Here is a 27,125-nt window from a genome sequence, read left to right on the forward strand (position 1 = left end):
TTGCAGTGTGGTGTGCAAAGACTGTGCACTAGAGGTAGGGTCACTGTCAATTTTCCAGGTATCAAGGTTGCAGACTTCAGTCGTGTCTTAGGAATGAGAGACATTCAGGAACCAGGAGGATGACATGCTTGTGAGTGGTTGGATGAAGATGAGATTAATTTTGGATATCAGACCATTTACAACAGGGAGATCACTGCTGTTGACAGTACCCAGAATGCTGACGACCATGAAAATAACACCACCAATCACAATGACATTCCTGTTATGCTTAAGTTCAGGAAGGCTTAAGAAGCATTTGACGACCTCCTATGAGCTTTCTGTTCAAACCAATTGCGACAAAGGAATGGTTAGGTACTTAATTGATTGACTAATTCACTGGGGAACTTTCAGCCATTCAGTGTTTAAGACACTGAAAAGAGGAAGTTGGAGTAGTTGAACAGAAACAACGAAGAAACAAAGTGGAATGGAATTAAAAAGTGGGTGCAGCTAGGGGCCAAACGGAGTGCCAATAACCTTTATCAATGCCTATATTGTACCACAAGGTGCACCGATGGCATTACCTCCTTCAGAGAGAGTTACATAATGCCTTGGTCGGTTCCCTTTGAACTGCGAGACTACGGTTCAAGCGTCCACTGCAGCAAACCTTCATTGGAGTATGCATGAGGATTTCTCCCGGTTACCCTCCACCACATCCCAGTCCATCACTGTCATCTTATTCAGTCTCCCCATCTCCAGCATCAGAACCATAGCCCCGTGCATCTACCATTGTTTTTCCGGACTACATACCTTCCCAAATCTTCTGTCACGCCAAAGCCAGGTGCCTCATTCAGCCTCAGGAGTAAACCCTGATGGCATAACTCCTTTGCTTCTTCCTACAGAATAAGTGCAAACATAAGGTCACTAGCAGGCATTGAAGAGGTGTATGCCTGATCATTGCCACTATATTCGCTGAATGTCGAGTTTTGATATATTAAAATGACTTATCTAGGATACTGTACTCAAAGATTTATGAAGTGGGGTAAACATTGTATAGTAATAAATTAATCATTCGTGTGTTACTGTACTGTATACTGCACATTTATTTGCTAGTTGCTTTCCAATCTGTATTCATGGGTAAACTATTCTTGTGTATAGTAAAGTACATGCAATTTTCTAATGAATCGTCTCTAAACTGGGTTCTGTACACAAAAAAACAGAATCCCTAGAAATGCAAATAACAAAGGAGTTTAACAATCTGAAGTGTAATAACAGTAGTACATATAACATGAACGCTACCATTCAACATCTCTGGTACTCAGGTCATTGTATTTTCTTTTACATGTTAAACTTGTACAAAACATTCTTTATACAATTACACACAATACAACAATTTGGGATGTCTCGTTTTTAACGATACGTACATGGTTTGGAAAGCTAAGCTACTGTAATAAGTTCCCGAGAGCCATATTTTTCTTGATAATGTTATATATTTGGATTATTTTGTTTTGATGTATTTGCAACCCCTCGCATGCATCAGTGCAAATGATTGTGAGGATTGCTGTATTAGATTTACTTGATGCTGAGTACAGGTTTAATTAAAGGACTTTCCTATCCTTTTGGAAAGAAGTTTCACAGCTAAAGTTAAAAAAACTGTGGGAAGTATATGACTTTATTATACATGCTATGTTTTCTTATCAATATGTTGGGAAAAGAACTATTCTTTATTCTCATCAATGCCTTCAATGGCAAGTGACACAGAGGCGCTGTGGAATTCTGTAACAAACCTCACGTCCCTTCTCATTATTCTCATCCATGAAGGTCTGGGTCTTCAAACTCTGTTTGCATGGTGTTTCTATGTCGCATGGAACCAGTGGTTATTCAGCAATGGGACCAATGGCTTTACGTGACTTCCAAACCACGTTGAGAGTGAACTTCTATCACCAAAAATACAAATCTCTAGCTCCTCCATGGAATGCTCGAGAACTGAACGTGCAGCCACCGAGGTGGGAGGCCAAGACCAAACCGATCACGTCACTAAGGCCCTTCTTCAAACTCTTCTGGTTTCCACAGAGGCCCAGATGATACTTTCAGGTAACATTCTCCTGAGGTTTCAGCAAAGAAAATGTCCAAGCCATTTCTTATTTCATTTCTATATGGACCCTTCATCATGTTCTTTATGATATTTCCAATTCTGTCCTGCCATCCAACATGCAAGTTTTACATCTAGACAATAGGGAAAGGATGAGGTTACCAGCTGGTTGCAGAGACTGGAAAAAACCCTTTAGTATCCCACACACACATAAAGATACTCTTGTCAACTGAAATAAGATATACATAGGGATACTATCAGCTAATTTTGCAAGCCAGGTTTCATAAGTAGAAGACTGTCCTACTTCCGGTGTCAGCCCACCCAGTATGGGATGGGAATTGTGAGGCACCTTTACCCAGTAAGAGCTTGGAAGAATGACACCATGGAGATATGGTTGTTTAAGAACCTTTGCTTAACACTGGGGAACAGCATAGAGTGATCATCATCAATACCGAGGTAGATAAGGGTTTTAGCTAATGACCTTTTTGGCCCATCCAACATCTGAAGAACAGCAACCTCAGTGGACTAGCAAAAACTGTTCATTTTACATCTTGATGCAAGATGCACAATACTTCATGATAGGATTTCCTTGGCTTCACTTCTTTATTGAATTTTGCAGCCCTTATTGTTATACAGCGTTGGTTCAAGTGTACATTTCTGCAACATGACAGCAGCCACTTTTTTCTATTTTTAATGAACCCTGCAATGGGTGTTTATCATCTTGTCTAGGTTATGCTGTCACTTTATAAAATTTTTCTCCATTCTTCTACTGTGCTGAATCCCCTTCTCACATTTTGCTGCTTGGTATGATGTGACAGTCAAAGAATTTGGATTTCATACAATAGAAAAACATAGGATATTTTCTAGTAAATTTTGGTAGTAAATTTCTGTCAATTACTAAGTAGGCTATATAAAGACCAGGCTTCAATATGCTAAATGTATTTCCTATTATTTTGTGATCATTAACAGTCTTAAGTAGAGTAAATACTCTAGCTGAGGAAATCACAGTTTTTAGTTATTAACCTCATTTTGCTTTTGGTTATCAACACACTGGTCATAGCCTACAAGCTTAGGTAACACGTGGCAAATTTGCCAGCATTCTTCTAATACAACCTAAGCAATTAGCACCTCTGCACTTCTTTACTCTACATGTAGAAAGCACTCACAATGTTGTAAATAGAGGAAAAGTAATTTCATAGTTGATTCTTTATTATAAACAAAAAGCAAGTAAATTTACAACAAGAACTGCAAAAAATGAAAGACCATGAGAGTCAATGATGCTAATTTATACATCATAGTACTGCACAGATTTTTTTTAACTTGACTACCACAGTTATTTTTTTAACACCTTAAACTATAATATATACATGTCTTGAATGGGTCAGTAGGATGATAATGCCACAGTCTAACCATATTCAGGCCATGACAAATAATTCTCCACTTCAACTGACCTGTGGTAATATTCTGGTCACTTAAAACAGTAGTGAGAACAGGACCATGGAAGATAACAGTACAGAACCATGGAAGATTATTCTTATAGTACAGGAAACTGTCAAATTTAGTAAACTCCTGAAGAGTGTGTATTTCACCCTATGTACTATACTGGAAGGAATCTTGATTAGTGGACACATATAGAGCTGTCCCCTACGGTAAAGGTCAATGAACATTGGTCCAGGTTTTGTAGAAAGCTGCTACTTTTTTATCCGTGTCAACCAGAAAACCTTTTACTCATTACTTTAACCATTCTAAGCTTTCTCTGCATTTGGTCAACTTTTGCCGATTAAGATCAGTAACTACCACTTCAACTGAACCAAGTTAACTGTCCTATTACATGGAAGACATCTCATACTGTCAAGGCCCAACTTCATGTTAAAACATTACTGAGAATCCACTCCCAAGTAGCCCCCTTGATTAGTACTCTTCATAATTTGATTATGAATACTGAAACTCAGATTACCAGGTGACGGTCATTTAAGATTACCAACATCTGCAATTACAATGTATTTGTGAATTATACATTTTTTTTTATTTATACAGAAAATGCAAGAGTAATGGAACAAATCTCTGCTCCAACATTGTTACCGTACATTTATAGACAAATCATATTAGTGGGTTATGTATTATGACCAATTACTACTGGTAAGAGTCACATTGATTTGAGCACAACAAAGAAACAACTTCTTATATGGAGGAGGAGTTTCCAGAACTCCTCAACTATTCTTACATAAAGGCACCAATTTGGAGGATTTTTATGTAAAGAAACCAATGGATAATTTATAATAATGATTTTAGGAAGACCACTTGCCACTATCCTGTTTGAAAGACCTGAGCACTACAGACTTGATAATGAAAACAACAAAACACAATTAATTACACTATATATACATGAAGTATACATAAATGGACAAAAAAATCACATAAGTATCACAAAAAACAAAACATACACAAAATTACCACAGAGAATCACAGAAACAATATATGTAACTTCTAAAACGAAAAAATTAATCCTTGGCACAGACCTTCGCCAACTTCACAGACAAACTAATAAGTAATATAGACCATTGAGCCTCTAGTGCCTCTTATCAAGCCCTAAAGCTGCACTAGCAGTCACATCTCCATGACTTCAGTAACTGAAGAGATTTGGAAGAGTAAATTCATTACCAGAAAATACAAAAAACTGAAGCTATCATCATTATGGAGTAAATCTGTAATACTTCTGCTCTTAATTTCTGATTCAAAGGTATGACTTTACTTCTCCAAACTCTTTAAAAAGTACTGCAAAGATGTATTTAAATTATTTAAACAAAAGCCTGCCTACCTTTTCAATATTAAATAGAAAAGCAGAAGTCCTGCCATCTTTGGTTAGACAGATAAGAGAGGCGAAGATACCTCGATAAAAAGTTTTATTACAAAGAGTATTGAAAAAGCAAAGCTGATTTGTAGAGCGAGAGTTCCAAGGAATACCCACTTCCTTTCAATTCTTAGTCACCTATTGCACACATCTCGCTATTAAATGGCTTAAGTTTAAGTGATTCCATCCTTAGCAGTAATTATTAACAGACTTAAGCTTCGAAGTGTGTGACTAAGAATTCTCTCACTTTATAACAGCAATGCTTTCAAAAGAAGGATCAGCAATGTCATCCGTCTATACTTGTAAAACAGTGGACTGACGATGACTAATATTCAGAAATATGAGATCATTAAGCTTTCCAAAACCGTCACAAATTTCAATCAATCAAACGTGTGGTTTGTACTACAGCATTTTGATGGACATTTTAAATCCTTTCATCAAGTCAAAAGGTTATCCTGGGAAAATTCTTCTGATAGTATATTTCAAGCTAACTTATGCAACATAACCAAACAATTAGGGATTTATTATCCGTACTTCTAAAACTTTTTTTATATATTACCAAAAAAATATTCCCTTGGACACCCAAAACTCCTTTTAATATGTGAATACAGTACATAGTTATATAACCAATTTGATATTAATGCCATTACTGAATAGGAAACCACTTCTCCCAATATTTTATTTGGTAAAGTGCAGCAGTTACCTGAGCCAAAAATGGGAACACAGGAGTAATCATTATTTCTTTGGTTGTGAAAAAGGCCTCATTCTGCAAATAACAGAATTAGAAATCTTTTCAGCATTACAAATATTAAAAAACAAGGAAAGTTGTTAGATATTACAAAATTTGCAGTCATTCTATGACTGGCGATATTCATAGAAGTGTGTACATCATAAAAGGATCTGTATTGTTTGAGATCTAGTACCTCAGTAGGGCTTACTGTGTTACACTGACCAGAAAACCATACTGAAATGCCACACCTAACACTTACAGCCAACAACACCTCTGCCAAGAAATTCCATTTTGACTTCAGCAGAGCGTACAAGGACGGACTTTGCTTAGGATTGACAACACAAGAGAAATCTTGCTTGGTAGCTTTCTCACAGCTGACCAGTCACACTAAATCCTTGTATCACAGTTTCCATGGTGAGAGAAATCAGGCCATGCATAATAATCTGGACAAGAATTCTTTTCCTTGCAGTCTGCTCGATACTATTAATGTACTGTAATTTAATTACACATGAATGGAGAAGTCATTTGAAGCTTAACAAAGGGAAACTTTCTTTGATTTAATTATGAAGCACATTTCTATTTCATGAGCATAATGATAGTGTAGTTGTTTGTTTTTGAGCATAGTTTATTCCGAGATCACTGACAATTTGATTTTTTTTTTTACTTGGCAATTCTCCAAACACCTTGAAGGAGAACTCGTGCACTGAACAGAAGAGGTATTTCACTACCACAACCACCACCGTTGAATACAGAAAATTTCTGAAAGTTCTATTTTCACTTTTAAGAGGGACTGTGTTGTCCTAATTAGCCATGAGATAAACAATCCCTCATAAATTATGGTACTTAAATACAAGTTTTTTTTTACAGCTTTACCCTTTCTGAACTCTTTGGTAAACACTGTAAAGGGGCAAAAACACAACATACCTGGAAGATTCTTTCAAACAGAGCAATCCTCCCACATCACTTCATACATTCTCTGATGTCAAGAGCTAAACTGCTCTGACCAGCTTCCAAACACCTGAATAGGTTCATGAAGAGGCTTTCTTTTGCCCTTGACTATCAACATGGGCAGTGATAAGACATGGAACTAACACTGAGGTAGAGCTTATGGGCTCTCAAACTCTTATGTTTAAATTGTGTCCAACATGTAACACAAAACAATGTCACACAGGTAACAATTACACAATGTGCAATGCACATGACATGAACAGTACATTAATTACAAATTATTGCATAGTTCTAAGGTCATGCATAATAATGTGTTCAGCTATATATATACCCTAATGGAAATTTATCATGGCTCACTCCTCTGTATTATATGAAAATGAACCACTATCATTTCCAGCAGGTTAGGATCTGCTAATCCTCCAATAACCATGATTATCAGATACCTAACAATTTAACCAATCCACATTACATGCCACCAATATACATACACCTAATAATGCCACTTCTATGGCAAAACTCCCGTCTTAACAGAAAACATGAAAATGTTTTACTATTAACTCATAAAACTTTCCCATATTTACTGCATTACTATCAAAGCAGTTCTCACCTCACTTGTTTTGGTCTCTTTATCATTCAGACACTATTCTATGCCTTAAAAGAAGACATTACAGTATTACTCATTACTTGGTCCTTCAGATAATCCATTTTCAACTGTAACAAATATCCAAAAATACTTCTCAGGAACTAGTCTTGAAGCATCTTCAAACTTCTTCACCATCTAATTCTGCATACTGCCTAAGACATGAGAGTGCATACACAAGACGTTCCCGCACCATTGCATCACAGCCTAATCCTGCTATCTGGGACAAACGGTACGTAAACGACTGCCTGTCACTGCTGATAATCATAACGCTAGCATCTGTACTGTCTCCAGCAATGACCACTTTTGTATGATCCTTGAAGAAGTTGATCTGAAAAATATGAACTCATTACTATTTCAATCCTCTATTGAACCAAAACTACCTTAATTAGGTATAAATTAACTTGAAGTTAGTGCTTTATGGATATAAGATTCTTTCAAATGGATATAAGATTCTTTCAAATAACTTACACACTTTGTGACCTTCAGCATTTCGTTATTAAGTACCACAAATGCTTTAAAATATTATTAAGGATTTTTTCTAAGTGCTAATTTTCAAATTTACAGTCATCCTTACTTTTGTAAAAACTTGTTATTTTCAGTGATCAATTTGGCAAGTTTTTGTACTTGTGATCAGAGGACAATTGAAAAAAAATTGTTTACACTGTTACTTAAATAAATAACACATAATAATGATGTTTACAGTAACTGGGGACTTACTTGGAAAGTGCCATTACTCAGTTGCATTATTATGGACTTAGGTGTGCGATCCCAACGACGGACATGGGGAATGACATTAGACCTTGCAGATCCACCACGAGTAGTTCTAGAATCCCCAGCCTCCGTGAGATTTTCTTCCATATATGTGGCAAAGTAGCGAAGTAGCTGGTATCTCTCTTGAAGCCAAGCTGGCAATGTACCAGCTTGCTGTACAGTAAGTCTTCCAGATGAATCGGTAAACTCCACACGGCTGAGGAGTGAAAGAATAGTACAGTAACTGGACTCTTACTTAATACATAAAAAAATACTGCTCATCATATATCCACTGTAATTCAGAAATTTATTCAATTCCTCAAGTTCTAACCTTTTATCAGAACTAATGCTTATTCTAGTGAGATCATTGAAGAAAACGCCAACACAGTGATCTGAGAGCTGATATCCAAATCCATACTTATTGGAATAGTCAATCCACTTTGTAATAAATAATGGTGTGTGATTCTGATGGGGAGGATTGCTGCTGATTTCTGGAAAGAAAACAAAATGCTGAGCAGAGAGAAAAATTTACATAGACCAAAATTTTCAATACTTAACATTTAAGTTGTGTAGAATATAAATCTGTATATTATGTTTGTATTAGAAGCAAAGATTCTTATTAAATTCACTTTTAAAAGATCAAGTTATGATTGAATGCATACATATTATGAATGGTACACACAACTACATAGAATTATATTTTACTAGACATTTATGTACATTTAATAAACTACTTTTTATCCAAAAGGGACATCTAACTCTTAATATTGCATGTTACCACTAAAATGATCAGTAGCAACATACAGAAAATTATTAAATAAACCACTGATGGGGAAAAATAAAACACGTAGACTTTACCACACTAGAGAATATTTTACTAAGGGTAAACAGGTCCTTGTAAGTTCTGAGGTACAGTACGTTACAAGAAAATGAAGTATTTTACTAAGGGTAAACAGGTCCTTGTAAGTTCTGAGGTACAGTACGTTACAAGAAAATGAAGTATATGTGCTATATCCCTACTCCAATTTTTTTTCATTTAGAAACTCTTAAAAAGCTGTACACATGCTTACCATCAGGCATAATGTCAAGACATGTAGCCAGAAGATTGTAAAGTGTGCCAGATGTAATATCTCGTTTCTTTCCAACTAGATTTCCAGCTGATGCCTTGTTATCTGTTGTGCATATGACCGAAGACAGTTTTTGTCGTAAACATGAAGAAAGTGTGCCACCAGAGTCCTTTTTACGCGGTTCCTCTTTGGAGTTTCCAGTTGTGGGTCTGCTTGTAGGTGGACTTCCCAACCCACCATCCAGTATTGAGATCTAATGTGGAGGAGAAAAATATTGAAAATTATTGTTGTATCACTAACTGATAAAAGACTAAATAATTTCCTGATATGTGTAATAACTAAGATAACAGAATGCAAAGTATCTTAAATGAAATAAAGTTGAAAAAAGAATTAAACTTTTATGCAGCACCAAAACTGCATACAATAACATTAAAATATCCCTTTCATATTTAATTCTTTGGGTTACATACAACACCATGTACTGCAACGTAACTTGTCTATTTTTTCTTCTCTAAGAAAGTAAACAAGCAATAAGATTAGATAGCCTACCTTATCTGACTGAGGTTTCTGATTAGGGATGCGTAATGTTGAGACAGAAGTAGTTTTCTTTTTAATATCCTGATTAAGTGTAAGTGGATGCTGTGACTGAGACTGTGGGATCAAAGAGGTAGGTTGCTGAAGCTGCTGCTCAGGTAAGGAAACAGACTTCCCAATAACATCTAACCCAAACTTTGGCACCTGGGTACAAGCCGAAACAGGGAGAGACCGTGGAACCACACCTAAAGGATAAAAAAAATTAGCAATTACATTAGCAATAGTATGAGGTCAATTTAAACAACTCTCAATTCACAGTTGTTAACAAAAACAATTTAAAATCTGGTTTGACTAGAAATGTATCAAATGATCAAATTTTGATATGGACTGATAATACTTGTAAGTACAATGGTGCAATAGAAACTTTTGCAAGAATATAACCTAAAAAGTATTTTCAAGATGCTGCAGTAACTAATACACTGTACAGTACATTAGTTACAATTACCTCTTAACTGCCATGCAGTTTTTTGGATTCACATGTCACTTTTGGTAATGAGTGTATCCAGGAAATTCATTGTGCAACTTTCATCTCCTGTGGCTGGATTTGAATAATTTTTTAAATGGTATGACCAACGGCTTATTGTAGTGGATATGAATTCATTAGGCATACCCAGATCAATATGTTTACCACATAATATTTGCTATAAATACAAAGCACCACTATCAAGTTTTGATCAGAGCATTAGGGAAAGTTCCTTGATTATTTATGAATAAAGAATAAAACTGTTTGGGGTAAAATCAAGAATGCTAGGTGAGAAGAAACAAATTCAGTAAAATATACACTGGCTTAGTAAGAGTAATCCATAGGAACACAACACCAATCATTATATAGATATCCCACTTAGCTCTCAGTTTTCTCTCACCTGTCGTGAAAAATTCGTGGTTGAGAACTTGGTCCAACCTTGGTCTAGCATTTGGATCAGGATGGAGGAACCGCCGAATAAGGTGTCTTGCAGCTTCGCTTATAAGAGGAGGGATGACATACTTGTTGGTAGTGATTCGTGAATATGTTTCCTTCAGGGTATCTGTTTCAAATGGTGGCTGTCCCACTAACAGAGCATACCTTGGAAGAGAAAAATTCCTCTTAGTTAAAATATTTTGTCTATCAAAACAGATTTCAAAATTAACAAAATCAATATTAATTTGTGTCATCTGCAAATATATGAAACAGGATGACAGTAACTAATATGGAAAAAAAATGTCTACCAAACTTATATCAATATACATACAATGGTACAAGAATTCACCTTATATATGCAGCACATGTAACTATTCCAACCAAAACTATTACTTACATGATGCAACCCATTGCCCAAATGTCAGCCTCATATGAATGACCTAATTTATTTAAAACTTCTGGAGCTATGTAATTTGGTGTTCCACAAATGGTCCTGAAAAGATGGGAAACTGTTAATGAAAATTACAACAAAGGTACAAATGGGCGTTCCTAGACATTTTGGGGCCCGGGGGCCACAGTTCCATTTGGGGCCCTTCTTATGGGGTGGGAGGCGAGCAAATTTCAGAAATAGGGCCATTATGGGTGCCCTTAGAGGATAATTAGGACCCCTATAAGCAGTAATCAATTGCCTTAGATTGGCCCTGCCCTCACCCCAATTAACGTTACCCACCCTCCTCTGATCCATATAAGAAGGTCTATAATGGGCTCTACCATTGGGAGGGGGCCCCTAGAGAGCCCTGTTTCTTTTACATAACTTTTTTGTTACATTTTTGTTCACAAATTTGGAAATTGGGGCCCTTTAGTGGGCCCCAAACGTTTGGGTCCAAATATAAATGGGGCCCTTGACCATTTTGGGGCCACTGGATTTAGCTTGTCCTGTCACGGCAGCAATGGTTAAATGCTGCATTTTGTGGCCGATTTCAAACAGGTCCCTCTCCCCCCTCAGGAATCCCACTGGGTACAAAGTTACTTTTCATTTCCTTTGAAACACTCATTTCATTGGTTATTAAAAAAAGAAATTTAATTTAGTAGGTGGAGTGTCAATGATTTAAACTATTTACCACTGCTTGCAATGACAAGGGGTAAGGTAGGTATGAAAGGTATTTAATGACCAAAGGATTATGTGATTAAAACTAATGTCTTCCGAGTCTAACCATATATATAAAGTATATAACATTCCGCTTCTATCCTTCAACGCCATTCCCTTCTTCTGTTCTGCACCACATCTATGCACATTCAAAATTCACTCTCTTCTATCCTATAATACTTTTTTTGCAAGTGTTAAAGGTTATGAGACTGTGAACACCTTGGTTTCAGCAATTGATACATCACAGTGGTTACAATGCTGCTGTCATTTTCATTTCCTAATATCCCACAAGAGCAGGAGTGTGGTTGCCATTAGCACCTGGAAAGCTCTTCTCTGCCTTCAAGGGGCCACTTTCTACCTCTCAAGGATCCACTATCCTTTGACAAGCAATCTTTGTATCTCAAACACTGACACTTCATATGATTACTGTAGTAGTCGTAAAATGACCTTAAAGAACGGATTTACCAGATATTCAGTATGAAGTTGCCACTGGCCTCTAAATAATATGGCTTACCAAAAATTTATGGGGAGCATTTCCTAGCAGAATGGAGATTCCCTTCACTAGGCTCTCATTGGGATACATAACATTAGCATCCCAAGATACTGGCACTTATCATGGCAGCAAAAGTCAATTTGTACTATTGACTGCCACAGTGATATTTGTAAAACACGTTTATACACACACACACATACTGAACAAGTTATGATTCGAATGGTTGTTAATATCTTGATTTGTTCCCAAGTCCAATTTGGTATATGTAGTCAATACGCACAGTACTATTTGTTTATATGTATGACCCCGACCTGGGTCACGTGGGTCTCTTAAGTTACTGTGGGTCATGCAGAAATCAAACGCTCAGTGATTAATTTAACGCTGGGCCCGAGTGAAATTGAACTTAATATCTATAGTACGGCGGGATTGAGACCGAGCAAGGAAAACCGGCAGAGGGCAACAAGGGGGAACTACACGTCCACCTCACTGCTTGACTGACGGCTAACTGGCCGCTAACTGCCACCCTGAAAGGGGCACCTTGGTATTCTCTCTCTTTCCTCCAGTACCCCACAAACCCCCGATATATTCCCTCCTGTATGCGATTGGCTGCAGCACCTCTCCTTAGGCCTATTGACCAATGGCTGCAAATATAGGTGACGCTAAGAACCAATGAACTTTTGGGGGGATGCTTGGGGGAGGTGACGATCTTCTCAACCTGAGAGAGAATGACCGTTGACACCTATGGCGTCCTGTGAGTTCCTGGCTTGGGGATTCTTGCAAGCCCTCTAGAATGGCTTATGGATATATATATATATGTATATATGTATATATATATATATATATATATATATATATATATATATATATATATATATATACACACACACAAACACATGGGATATTAGGCTTGGAATTATTATATACAGTAAATCACTGCTGTATACATAAAATTAATAAAAAAGAAAAAAAAACAGCCCTAATGGCCCCATTCATATTTCAGGAAAAAGACAAACCTATGTCGGCCCTCGAATAACTGGACTCCTTCCTGTGGGGAGTTCTAATTTACCCTTCGTAATTTCATACGAAGACTAGAAGATCAAAGCTTTTCCATCCTTTAATTTGGCCAGCTTTGAATGCGACTGTGGAACTCGAGGGCTGAAATCTGCTGATTGCAAACGATTCTTCGTATTGTAAATTTCTATAGAGTCACAGGCCACCCGATGATTAAAGCATCTGGTTTCCTTTGGTGACTATTTCAAACCTTAAAAATTGTATGGGAGTCCGGAATGACTTATACATGAACGCTACATCATAGTCAGCCAACATCACAATTTTAAATAAAAGCTTTTCCATCATAGTGAAACCTCTCAAGAAATATACCACAATATAAGAAATATATATGTATATATATGTGTATATGTGATATATAATAATAATAATAATAATAATAATAATAATAATAATAATAATAATAATAAAAGGAGCCAATAACAATGCCAAAGGGCAAATTCTGTTTTAAATGAAAATATTACACCCTCATATATATATATATATATATATATATATATATATATATATATATATATATATATATATATATATGAGGGTGTAATATTTTCTTTTAAAACAAAATTTGCCCTTTGGCATTGTTATTGGCTCCTTTTCTTTTATTATCATATTATTATTATTATTATTTTTATTATTATTATTATTATTATATGTATGTATATTAGTATATTATATTATATATATATATATATATATATATATATATATATATATATAATGAAGCCATTTCCCCTAATCAGGGGTAGCTATAGAAAGGAGGGGGACCATAGTCTACATCAAATATCTCTATGATAAATACACTGCACATCCGATGTATTCTATATTCTGGTTATGACACAGTCGCCTTTCTCCCTTCCCACGTAGCTGTTTAGTTGTGGTAAGTTTATACTCTCCAGTCTCCCCTCATAAGCCATAACTCCACATGGAATATACTAAATGTAGGCCATAGAACATTGCCTTGCGGGGCTCCTCTTGATGTAAGATTTTGATGCAGATTTAAACATTTTCGATTTATACCTTAAAACCATTCCAGTGTATCACCTTCGACGTTTATCCATTTTAGGCATACAATAAACTCACATTCAACTGCATAAGTGCTGCATATAGATCCGGTATTTTTAATATTGCACATTTACCATTATCTAGTGTATTTCAAAAGGTTACTTACCACAGAACGCAATGCTGTGTTCTCCGATGAATGAGTTATTTTCTTGTTAAGGTATTACTCCTTTCAATGTCAAATTCTGCATCACTCCTTTCAAAGTCAAATTCTGTATTATTATTTTCAATGTCAAATTTCCTTTGTATTACTTCCACCTTTTCCAATAAAGCAAATTCTGTATTACTTCCTTCCCCAATGCCAAATTACTCCTTTCAAATGCCAAATCTTCCTAAATTCCTGAAATTACTCCTTTCAATGCCAAATTCCGTATTACTCCTTTCAATGCCAAATTCCGTATTACTCCTTTCAATGCCAAATTCCGTATTACTCCTTTCAATGCCAATTCCGTACTATCCTTTAAATGGCCAAATTCCGTATTTTACCCCTTTCAATGCCAAATCTGTATTATCCTTTCAAAGTCAAATGTCATTATTTCAATGTCAAATTCTGTATTACTCCTTTCAATGCCAAATTCTGTATTACTCCTTTCAATGCCAAATTCCGTATTACTCCTTTCAATGCCAAATTACATATTATTTTCCTTTCATATGCCAATCCGATTTACTCCTTTCAATGCCAAAATTCTGTATTATCCTTCAAAGTCAAATTCGGTAGTTCTTTCAATGGAAATCTTATATTACTCCTTTCAATGACAATCTGTATTACTTCCTTCAAAAGTAAAAGTCGTATATTCTTGTCAATGTCAATTCTGTATTACTCTTTCAATGTCAAATTCTGTATTATCCTTCAATGTCAAATTCTGTATTACTCCTTTCAATGCCAAATTCTGTATTACTCCTTTCAATGTCAAATTCTGTATTACTCCTTTCAATGTCAAATTCTGTATTACTCCTTTCAATGCCAAATTCTGTATTACTCCTTTCAATGCCAAATTCTGTATTACTCCTTTCAATGCAAATTCTGTATTCTCCTTTCAAGGCAAATTCTGATTATTCTTTCAATGTCAAATTCTGTATTACTCCTTTCAATGCCAAATTCTGTATTACTCCTTTCAATGTCAAATTCTGTATTATCTTTCAATGCCAAATTCTGTATTACTCCTTTCAATGCCAAACGTCGTATATCCTTTCAATGCCAAAATTCCGTATATTCCTTCAATGCCAAAAATCAGTATTACTCCTTTATGCCAAATTTCTGTATAAATTCCTGTCAAAGTCAAATTCTTGTTATGGTTCGTGTTCAAATTTGTTCAAATTCTTATTACTCCTTTCTCAATGCCAAATCTGTATTACTTCTTTCAAAGTCAAAATTCTGTATTAATTCTTTTCAATGTCATTCTTGTATTTACTTTTCTTTCAAGGTAAATCGTAAATTATTCCTTCAATGGCAAATTCTGTATTACTGCCTTTCAATTGTCCAAATTTCTGTATTATTCCTTTCAATGTCAAATTCTGGTATTACCCCTTTGCCAAATGCCAAATTCCGTATTACTCCTTTCAATGTCAAATTCGTATTACTTTCAATTCCAAATTGTCAAATTCTTTGTGTACCGCCTTTCAATTGCCAAACATTATGTAGTAATTCCTTTTCAATGCCAAAATTCCCTGAAATTACTTTCCCAATGTAAATTCTTTGTAAATTACTCCGTTCAATGCCAAATTCTGTATTACTACTTTCAAAAGTCAAATCCTTTGTATTGTTCTTTTCAATGTCCAAATTCTTTATTACTCCTTTCAATGCCAAATTCTGTATTATTCTTTCCAAAGTTCCAAATTCTGGTATTATTCTTTTCAATTGTTCAAATTCTGGTATTCAAATCCTTGTCCCAATTTGTCAAATTGCCTGTAAATTATTCCTCTTTCAATGTCAAATTTCTGTATTATCCTTTTTCAATGCCAAATTCCTGTAATTACTCTTCAATGTCAAATTCTGTATATTACTCCTTTCAATGTCCAAATTCTGTATTACTCCTTCAATGCCAAATACTGTATTACTCCTTTCAATGCCAAATTCTGTATTACTCCTTTCAATGTCAAACTGTATTACTTCCTTTCAATTGCCAAATTCTGTATTATTCCTTTTCAATGTCCAAATTCTGTATTACTTCATTTCAAATGCAAATTCTGTATTATCCTTTCAATGTCAAATTCTTATTAACTCCTTCAATGCCAAAATTCTGTATTACTCCTTTCAATGCCAAATTCCGTAGTACTCCTTCAATGCCAAATTCCGTAGTATTTCCTTTCATGCAAAATTCCGTATTATCCTTTCAATGCCAAATTCTGTATTACTCCTTTCAAGTCAATTCTGTATTGTTCTTTTAAATGTCAAATTCTTTATACGCCTTTCAATGCCAAAGTCTGTATTACTTCTTTCAAAGTCAAATCTGTATTATCTTTTCAATGTCAAAATTCTGTATGACTCCTTTCAATTCAAAAATTCTGTATTATTCATCTGTCAATGTCAAATTCTGTATCACTACTTTCAATGCCAAATTCTGTATTACTCCTTTCAATGTCAAATTCTGTATTAATCCTTTCAATGTCAAATTCTGTAATTATCCTTTAATGCCAAATACGTACTTACTCCTTTCATGCCAAATCTGTATTACTCCTTCCAATGTCAAATTCTGTATTACTCCTTTCAATGCAAATTCGTATTATTTTGTCAATGTCAAATTCTGTATTACTCCTTCAATGCAACATTATGTATTACTCCTTTTCATGTCAAATGTCTTTATACTCCTTTCAAGCCAATTCTGTATTAATTTGCAAAGTTCAAAGTCTGTAGTATTGCTTTTCAAATGTCAATTCTGTATTACTCCTTTCAAGTCAAATTCTGTATTATCCTTTCAATGTCAAATTCTGTATTACTCCTTCAATGTCAAATTTCTGTTATTACTCCTTTTTCAATGCAAATTCTGTATTACTCCTTTCAATGTCAAATTCTGTCTTTACTCCTTTCAATGCCAAATTCTATTACTATTAACGTCTTTCCAAGTCAAATTTCTGTATTATTCTTTTCATGTAAATTCGTATTACTCCTTTCAAAATGCCAAATTCTGTATTGTTCCTTTCCATTGTTTCAAATGCGGTATTACTCCTTTCAATGTCAAATTCTGTATTTACTCCTTTTCAATGCCAAAATTCTGTATTACTCCTTTTCAAAATGTCCAAATCTTTGTATTTTCTTTCAATGTTTCATTCTTTTGTAATTATTACTCCTTTCAATGCAATTCTGTATTACCCTTTCTTTGCAATGTCAAATTCTGTATTACTCCTTTCAATGTCAAATTCTGTATTATTCCTTTCAATGTCAAATTCTGTATTACTCCTTTCAATGCCAAATTCTGTATTACTCCTTTCAATGCCAAATTCTGTATTACTCCTTTCAAAGTCAAATTCTGTATTATTCTTTTCAATGTCAAATTCTGTATTACTCCTTTCAATGCCCAAATTCTGTTATTACTCCCTTTTCCAATGTCAAAATTCTGTTATTATTCCTTTCAAGTCAAATTCTGTATTACTCCCTTTCATGCCCAAATTCCTGTAATTACTCCTTTCCAATGCCAAATTCTTATTATTCCTTTCAAAGTCAAATTCTGTATTATTCTTTTCAACGTCAAATTCTGTATTACTCCTTTCAAAGTCAAATTCTGTATTATTCCTTTCAATGTCAAATTCTGTATTACTCCTTTCAATGCCAAATTCTGTATTACTCCTTTCAATGCCAAATTCTGTATTATTCTTTTCAATGTCAAATTCTGTATTACTCCTTTCAATGCCAAATTCTGTATTATTCTTTTTCATGTCAAATCTGTTTATCTTTTTACGTCAAATCTGTATACTTTCCTTTCAATGTCAAATTCTGTATCACTTCTTTCAATGTCAAATTCATCTACAGTATAAATATTAATAATTTATGGCCACTTGTGCACAAGGACACGAAAAGCAGATGTCATTTTGTTTGGCTAACATTCAAAATCAAGTGACAACAAAACTCTCGTTTCTTTAAGACAAACATCCTCGTAGCTTACCTTAACGACAAAAAGCTCTGGGCTTTAGCCTGAGGAAAATTCTAGACGAGACAGGCATTACTCCAGGCTGTTATACATAATTACTCCGGGTCATGCAATGGTAAAATCATTTGCAGAATGCAATGATTCGCTTTCATAAAAGGAACTTTGCCGAGTCTTTGGAAACTTACACATTCCTGTTGTCGTCGGGTCGCGTGGCCAGACCGAAGTCCCCGATCTTCATGACCATGTCCTCCGTGAGGAACATGTTGCCCAGCTTCAAGTCCCGGTGGATGACCTGCTGCTGATGGACGTAGGCGACGCCCTCCGCTAACTGCCGCATGTAATAGCGCACCTCCGGCTCCGTCAGGGTCCGACGACGCCTTAACACATGCACCAAACTCTGCAAAAGAGAGGAAAGACTTTCAGTCTGCAAAAATGAGTCAGTCTTACTGTAAATTATACAATAAGGCGAGAAGATGCCACTTAACCAAGGGACGGCTTGTCCATAACAGATTAAAGAGCTCGATACACATAAAGGGGAAACGAACAAGTACCTGTTTCATTTTACATATAATTCAAAAATCTAAACAAATCATTTAACATCAGGAAATAAGGTGTTGCTGTCTGGAAAAAAAATAATAGCTTCTTCCAAAACAATTTAAAGCATAAATAACATGTACCTTCCACTACTAACAACGGACAGTAGGCAACAACACAATCATGTCCTTGACTTCAACTTTTTTTTTTTACCTTAAATAGGAAACAAAGTAATATAAATGACACGAGATAGATGCAGTTCCCACGAGAACAACGCTGTCTCGCAGCTGCCTCTCAGTAAAAATATGAGATGTAAAATACAAATGAGAGGGAGACACAGAATCGTTAAAATAACAATAACTCGACCCTGTTAGTGGAGGTACGGCCAGATCCACCTGTATTGGGTACTCATTCAAACTACCCCACTTTTAAATTAATCATTATACGAGGATGCTTCCTGCAATCCGTACGAACAAAATTCCGTATTTCATTTTAGTGTCCCCAACCGACATTCACCTGTTAGTTAGTGAGAGGGCGACCATAAATCCATCATTACCAAATTACCGCAGCAATATGACCCATTTCATGACAAACTATGACATAAATTGGGGCAAAACCCCAGTTAATTAACCCTCGAGTTTTAATTGCGAAAAATGGCAGACGAAATCATAAAAAAACGGTAGAAAAAGTCGGGCAGACAACAATTACCCTTGACTTGGGTACTGCATCACACACCATTGTCATTACATATAGAAGAAGACAGGTTTCACTCACATTGGGGTAAGACTGATTGATGGCGAGATGTTTGTCGAGTCCATCCTAAGGTTTGATAATCACTTGATAAAAATTACACTTTCGTCCACCGATGCTCAAGTTCCCCAGTGGAACAAGTCGTGGCTTTTCACACACTTTCCCAAGTGTTTAAAAACATAAATTACAAGCGAGACTACTAAAATTCCCCATAAAATAATCAAATATAAGTTATAGCAAACTCTATTTATAATTTGCTTTTTTTGCGAGTAATGGTAGACTAAGGAGAAAGCTTGCTTTTTTTTTACGCTCTTCTACAGACTTGCTGGTCCTTATGTGACTACGCGGAACTGCCGGGGCTTCGTCAGGGCTTAGGAGCAGTCTCTCTTCTTGAGGGCTAGGGCTTGACTTTGTCTCTCATTACCGAAGTCCTTGACTGCATACGTACACAAGTAGTAGTACTAATAAATTCGAAACCGCAAATCAAAACTATTATTATCAATCTATCTACCAGTGGTAAACGCAAAACCAAATATAAATATAACGACGGATAGAATTTAAAGTTCTTCAAGCCGCGGTGTGCAAACATTTCGGAAGCAGCGATAAAAATAAATAAAAAAAGTGATTTCAAATGAAATGGAACGAAGTACTTTCGGAATTTCCACATGTGGTAACTGTCCCCGTTTCAGGAAATAGAATTCAGAACAAACCATTCCAAAGCCAGGCAGTTGCTGCTGCTGTTATCTGAATTTTAAAATACACAAGCACAGTGTTGTATGGCTTCTTTTTTCGCGATATATATAAAAAAAAAACTATTCTGTGAATTTAAAACCTGTCCCAATGCCATTTATTTGCGAATTTCGACTAGAAACTCAGTCAAGTTCTATGTTGAAATATATATATGAAATAACCGAGTCCATTTCTGTGTTGGTATAAAAAAAATATCTTTCTTATCCATCCAAATGGTGTAACATTCTTGGACTTTGCTTAAACAGTCACTAAGCATCCTTCATAAATCTCTATCAATAAATGTTCCCCTCTGTAAATAGCCTAAATTCAAATGGGTTGATGTCCTTTCGTTTGATGAACGGGGCAGGACGCCCAGACTAAACTTACATTCATTTCACATAGAAAAAACATAATCATTCATTACAAGCAGGTCTTGAAATAAAATTTAACTTTATTTCGTATTTTCCAACATGACAAAAATGATTCAATAAGAAATTGACGGAAATTCATTCAATAAACAAGCTAAATTCTTCTTCAGGTTATAAAAAAGGGCTTAGACTGGTTGATATATTAAGCATATATATAGCTGATCAAGTCTCATGTTCCCCTGTATAACCCGAATGCCCGCTTCCCCAAATCTTTGATTACAACCAAAATTATTCAGTGCGAAAAAACATCAACAATTACCAGCTAAAAAGAAGAAGAAGAAGAAAAAAAACGGCCCCAAAGCCAAATTTTAAGTGACCGTCCGCCGTAAGGTATAACCAACAGTAATTATATGCAGCAGTCTCTCCCTGCACTTAAGCCATCCATTCGCTAGGGTATAATAATTCCCACAAGAGAATGGAGTCAGAGGAGGAGGAGGAGGAGAAGACGCTGCCCTTCGCCCACAGGGATATAACAACGAGATGATACCAACAGGGAAACAGTCGCTTCTGGCAAGGATGAGCCCCAAAGTCTTCTTCCAAGGTTCAGCGTCAGGTTCAAATCGGCGACAGACCTCGCGGTCTTGAATAATGTTTTCAATCCATCTCCACATGAATGGTCGTATAGAAATGATGACGCGGATCTCAAAACAGATTTAGCAATCAGATCAAATACGGATTTGAATGGAGATATCCCGTGCTTCCGATTAAGCTACAGACGACTTGAAGTATATGTTTTACGCTCACATTATAAAGTGCACTTCATATTCAGATCTTCGTTACACCTACAGCGCGGGCTGGAAGTTCTTTGTTCCCAAACAGTGAGCAACAAGACAATTAAAAGGTAAAACAAAGAAACAGCAAGACAAAATAAAGAAGAGCTAATTACCTCCGCGTTACATAGGCCTACGACAATGTGGAAAGCATACAGTTAGTTAGGCCTCTCTTGTCCAACATGCGAACAAGAGAAAGAGAGGGGGAGGGGGAGGGGGAGGAGGAACGTATGACTGATTACCCGAAGTGGAGGCCCAAGTGACCTGAGGCCTAATGTTGTTTACGCAGCCTCTCGAGAATTTATTAATTACAGTTTGCAGGTGATGAGATTCTCACTCGGGAGACGCCAGTGGGCCACGAAGGGTGTCTCCTACTATGTAATAAGATAAACAATAGTGTTACATAAGGAAAGGCGATCAATTTACAAACCAGACAATAACTGCGACGGTAATATCAATGTAGTATGAAAGGGAAGACACATAGTCGTAGAGAATACACATTACGATATAAAAACGGTATGCTAAACAGGCAAGACATGGCTTTAAGCTACCTGTCTACGAACTATTATATTAATTAATATACCTATTTCTTCATCCGTTAAGGTAAACGAGAAAATATTGGGAAAAACTAGCGGACAACTGGTTACACCATTCCCGGGATTCTATAAAGAAATGCCACTGGACAGATAACACCTCAAACACGGTGATTAATTCTTCACGTACAACATATTTAATAGATTACCTGACACAAACACTTTTGAAAAACGAGCAAATGCTCTTTTTTTAAACATAACGATTGCAACAAAGTGGATGGTGATAATTTTAGTTATACAGCACAGGAATCAAACATTTTTTTTTTTATTACAGGGGCACTTTCAAACATGTAGTAACAGAGAGTGCTCACACAAAAATCATAACAATGTTACCCTGATTGATTTGCCATTATATTCGTATGAGAGAGAGAGAGGAGAGAGAGAGAGAGAGAGAGAGAGAGAGAGAGAGAGAGGAGAGAGAGAGAGAATTATGTGATGCGAAATGGACAATATTTTAAATAAATATGGGGCGTAAATTTTTATGAAGGACAGTTTACCTTGCTGATGGCAGCCCATTAAACTTGACCTGAAATTTATTATCTTGCTCTTGAGGACTGTCGTATAAAATATATTCTCATCACACAGCTTTACTTGATGAATAATGACCGAATATTTCACTTGGAAATCAAGCGATCAATTAATCACGAAATGAAACACCATCAATTCCTTATAATACTCAAAGGAAAAGAATGGTAAATCTTCGACGGCTCTTTGTGATGTCACAAAAATCATGCATTGGTTATATTTTGTAGACAAATATATGGTTCTGTATCACCTTTCTGAAACTGCGGGCAAGAAAGACAATTGGTTGCAGCCTTACAACGATCAGTAGAGACCTTCGGTGTCAATGAGGACTTAATTCAAAACTCGGGAGCTCTGTGGTAAGCGAATCTTCCAGGAAAAATAAGATTCACTGGCATTTTCCAATAACTTTATTTCCTGAACTGCTGTTCGATGATAAAACACCATCTGACAACTTCATTAAATTCTCTATTGCTTGGCAAGAGAAGCAACAAGAGAGGGCAACAACTATTAGCAGTGTAAGTGGATGTAGCAAGTACTCAATAACTGAGAGAGTGGGAAGTTCGGCCGATAAAACAATTGATGATTTATGCAGCTAATTCAGCGTTGGGCTGTGAGACAATACACTCATGCCCTTGTCAAATGGGACTATGGCATGACTAGCTGAGGTAAAACAAAGATAGATTCTCATCGAGTTAAAAGTATTTCTATAAAAATGAATAGTTTTCTACTAGATCACAAAAAATAAACTTGTTTTTCGAAGCGGTTAAATAAACGCTGGCAAGATACGAATATTATCTTTCAATAAGGTTCACGATTGTATCAAATGTAAACGCATTACCACAAAGCATGGGAAAAAAAAAACACACAACTTCAAGGCAAGTTTCGTAACACCACTGAATTTAATTTCGACGGAACAAATAAAAAGCTATATATGCAACGCTCGAAACTTCAAAAAGCAGTATAATCCTGATGTCATACCCTTTACCTACTAAACCATATTGATTAATTATTGTGACATATCAATTTAATCTTTAAAGTGACAATATGATATAAATAATTTAATGTACACTGGAAAACTCCTGAGAGAGAGAGAGAGAGAGAGAGAGAGAGAGAGAGAGAGAGAGAGAGAGAGAGAGAGAGAGCCTAAAGAAATCCAACGCTATCCAGACTTTCACAAAACATCGATAAATTAACCTTTGTCCAATTCAACCCAGTTAGGAACTTTTTAAATGGGAAAAGTTTCTACCTTCCATATTCGAATTGGACTGCGGACCAGCGCCCGATAAGATAATTCAAATGAGTTTGTGGAAATTCAAGACGACAGTACTTCACATAAAAAAAATTCCGTTCTATCGTTTTAACCAAACCTTTTTGCAATTACTGTTCATCTTTACATATCTTCCACTCTGCGGTCTTTTCATGCAACGTATTCACAAAAAAATTGTACATATAACACTTTCATCTTTATATTTTTCACTGGCATTCAACGTCCACACCTCTATCCCATAAAGGAGACACGGTCCAACATTCTTCCCAGTCTTCCCAATCAACTCCGATCTTCTCTCCCTCATCCATCTCATCCTCGCTTATCTAATTATACCTTACTTTCGCCTATGTTAACATTTCTAGCCACTTCTGTTTATGTACAAAATCCCCACCTTTTCCATTCTTCCTGTGCCATGTAAAATATATAACGCGGAAAGGACATTAAGTAATTTACTAGTTTCGTGCGTATTTCATACATAAATTAAATGTTATATAAAGTTATATAAATATACATATATAAATATATATCTACTGGCTATTTTTACCAGATACATATGTAGCCTAAATGTAAAAGCCACAATGCCCTCCTAACTTCTCAACTGCAAAGCCTCGAGATCCAACTTCAAAAAAATATGAAAGAAATCCTGATGTCCAATAGCGGGAAACGAACCCGCGATACCATAATCACGACGAGGTCAGCTTGCCGACCTGATCACGAGAAGGTGACCTCGTCGTGATTATGGTATCGCAGGTTCGTTTCCCGCTACTGGACATCATGATTTCCTTCATACTTCTTTCAAGCTGGATCTCGAGGCTTTGTAGTCACGAGCGTATCCGAAAAAGAGCAAAGAATTTGAGAAGTTAAGAGGGCATTGTGGCTATTACATTTACACATGTATACATAAATATGAGTATATATACGTGTACAAAAAAAACTAAAAGAAAAAATTTATATATATATATATATATTATATATATATATATATATATATATATTTACACACACACACACACTCCCATACAAAGTATAGTATAAAGTTTTTGAACGAAACAAGAGCTGGAATGGTCATGTATGCGTGCCACTCCTTTCCCATTACCACTGCGAACTGTGGTGTGTGTGTAACCAAAAATAAATGAGGGGAAAAGAGAGAGCGGGAGTATTAAAGCTGCGTTTAGCATCTCCACTATCTCTCCCCCCTCGCCCCCAACCCTCCATACAACTTGAACAGCAGCTTCCCTAACGAGAGAGAGAGAGAGAGAGAGAGAGAGAGAGAGAGAGAGAGAGAATCTCATCGCTCGTAACACCTTACCACCGACACAATATGATGATGATCAAAGAGGTGGATGGGAGATGAATGGTTTGCAAATGGGAAATGAGGATATCACAGTCGAGCGAGATTCGATCGGGTGGGTCTCATCTCAATTTGGGCAGTCGGGAGACGTTTGGCTATATTACACACACACACAATATATATATATATATATTATATATATATATATATATATATATATATATATATATAAGCGAATACCACAGGAATATGATAGGGGGAAATCCAAGCGCTTTCGTCTTTACTAAGACATTCGTTCCTTGACAATGTCTTAGTAAAGACGAAAGCACTTGGATTTTTGCCTATCATTTTCCTGTGGTATTCGCTTATATAATGAAGTCACGTGCATCTACTGTGATTTAAACACACACACACACACATTATATATATATATATATATATATATATATATATATATATATATATATATAAAGTATAAAAGGCCCATTAAAACACACTGGTTTGAAGCTAAGGACTATATTTCGGCGGACTGACCCTTGATAAGGGTGGGAGTCAGTCCGCCAAAATAGTCCTGAGTTTTAAACCAGTGTGTTTTAATGGGCCTTTTATACTTGAGACGTATCCTGTTTTAACAGAAGAATTTATTTACATTATATATAAATATATATATAGAATATATATATTATATTATAATATATATATATATATATATATATCATATATATATAATACATACATAACCATAAAATTAATAATAATACATACATACACCGGTACAAGTTTCTGCAAACAAAACTCCCTATGTATAAAGAACTTCATAGTTCAACTCGTTAAAAAAAACTTGTAAGAAAAACTCGTAAAAAAGTACAATCAGAACTGCAGAATGAAAAAATCACAGAATTAGATTTCCAACTGTACAAAATCTGAATTACAGGATTAAAAAAAAATATTATTACGGGAATGAAAGGACAAGTTTTTCTTGTTTCACCGTTCACTATATAAACAGTTTAAAGAGGAATCTGAATAAAAAAAAAAAAGAAGCCAAGTTCATGTGCTAATTGTGATGAAACCGATATTGTCGTTTTTGAAAACATTAGAATATGTCAGCCAAAGTTTGGTGAGGAAACTGATTCTTACTGTTCATTTCTGCTGTATTAACAGGGGATACAAAAAATCTTCTTAATATTAAAAATTACCGTACACTACAAATTATTGCAACTGTTTTATACTTGCACAATTTTCTCTAATCTTACGTTACGCAAACTCAGTATTGTTTGGATTCCGGGAATAAACTGCACCAAAGATCACGAAACGCTTTACCGGAAGACTGTTTGAGCGTTTATGTAAAAAATAATATACATACGTTACAATTTTAAATTTCAAGGTTTTCTGCATTAAAATCTTAAACATTGCTCCCGTCACATCTGAATCCGAATTCCTCTGGGAGCCATTCTCACTCGATCAGAATAATGAACATTTACGACTCAACACCGCAGACTTATTCCAACCACTTCATACCAATGTATACATCCGTACCTTCTTCTACCGCCTTGATTCCACCACCAGACATAAATTAGTATTTCGGCGCCTGGAGAAGGGAAAATGTAATTTAAACAGCAATTACGATCCCATAAAACACACACACACACACACACACTTCATCGCGTGTGAAATGTGTTTTCTTGGGGGGAAATAGATTACGACGCAATTGCCAGAAATACGAGTAGGTTCTATTTTCATAACAGCTTGGGAGGAAACCGAGGCGGCGGCGGGCGTGTATATATTCGGTGATTAAATCACCTGAAAGGTCAGAAAGAATGCAAAATTTTCGTGCTGC

The 27,125-nt window shown here is 35.8% G+C and overlaps 1 protein-coding gene across 3 annotated transcripts in view; it reads right to left on the minus strand.

Annotated features, from left to right (window-relative positions):
- Window positions 1–3,259: 3,259 nt before the first annotated feature.
- Window positions 3,260–27,125, minus strand: part of LOC135221056 (serine/threonine-protein kinase PLK1-like) — a 430,202-nt gene continuing 406,336 nt past the window's right edge. For all 3 annotated transcript variants that reach the window (XM_064258798.1, XM_064258799.1, XM_064258800.1), the window contains 8 exons: window positions 18,587–18,798; window positions 10,947–11,042; window positions 10,515–10,714; window positions 9,607–9,836; window positions 9,061–9,310; window positions 8,322–8,481; window positions 7,958–8,207; window positions 3,260–7,568 (listed from right to left, as the gene is read on the minus strand). In XM_064258798.1, the coding sequence (XP_064114868.1) occupies window positions 7,359–7,568; window positions 7,958–8,207; window positions 8,322–8,481; window positions 9,061–9,310; window positions 9,607–9,836; window positions 10,515–10,714; window positions 10,947–11,042; window positions 18,587–18,798 (1,608 nt within the window). In that variant the 3' untranslated portion in view covers window positions 3,260–7,358. The remainder of the gene's footprint in view (window positions 7,569–7,957; window positions 8,208–8,321; window positions 8,482–9,060; window positions 9,311–9,606; window positions 9,837–10,514; window positions 10,715–10,946; window positions 11,043–18,586; window positions 18,799–27,125) is intronic.

Source organism: Macrobrachium nipponense, chromosome 2 (assembly GCF_015104395.2).
Source record: "Macrobrachium nipponense isolate FS-2020 chromosome 2, ASM1510439v2, whole genome shotgun sequence".
Taxonomy (NCBI): domain Eukaryota; kingdom Metazoa; phylum Arthropoda; class Malacostraca; order Decapoda; family Palaemonidae; genus Macrobrachium; species Macrobrachium nipponense.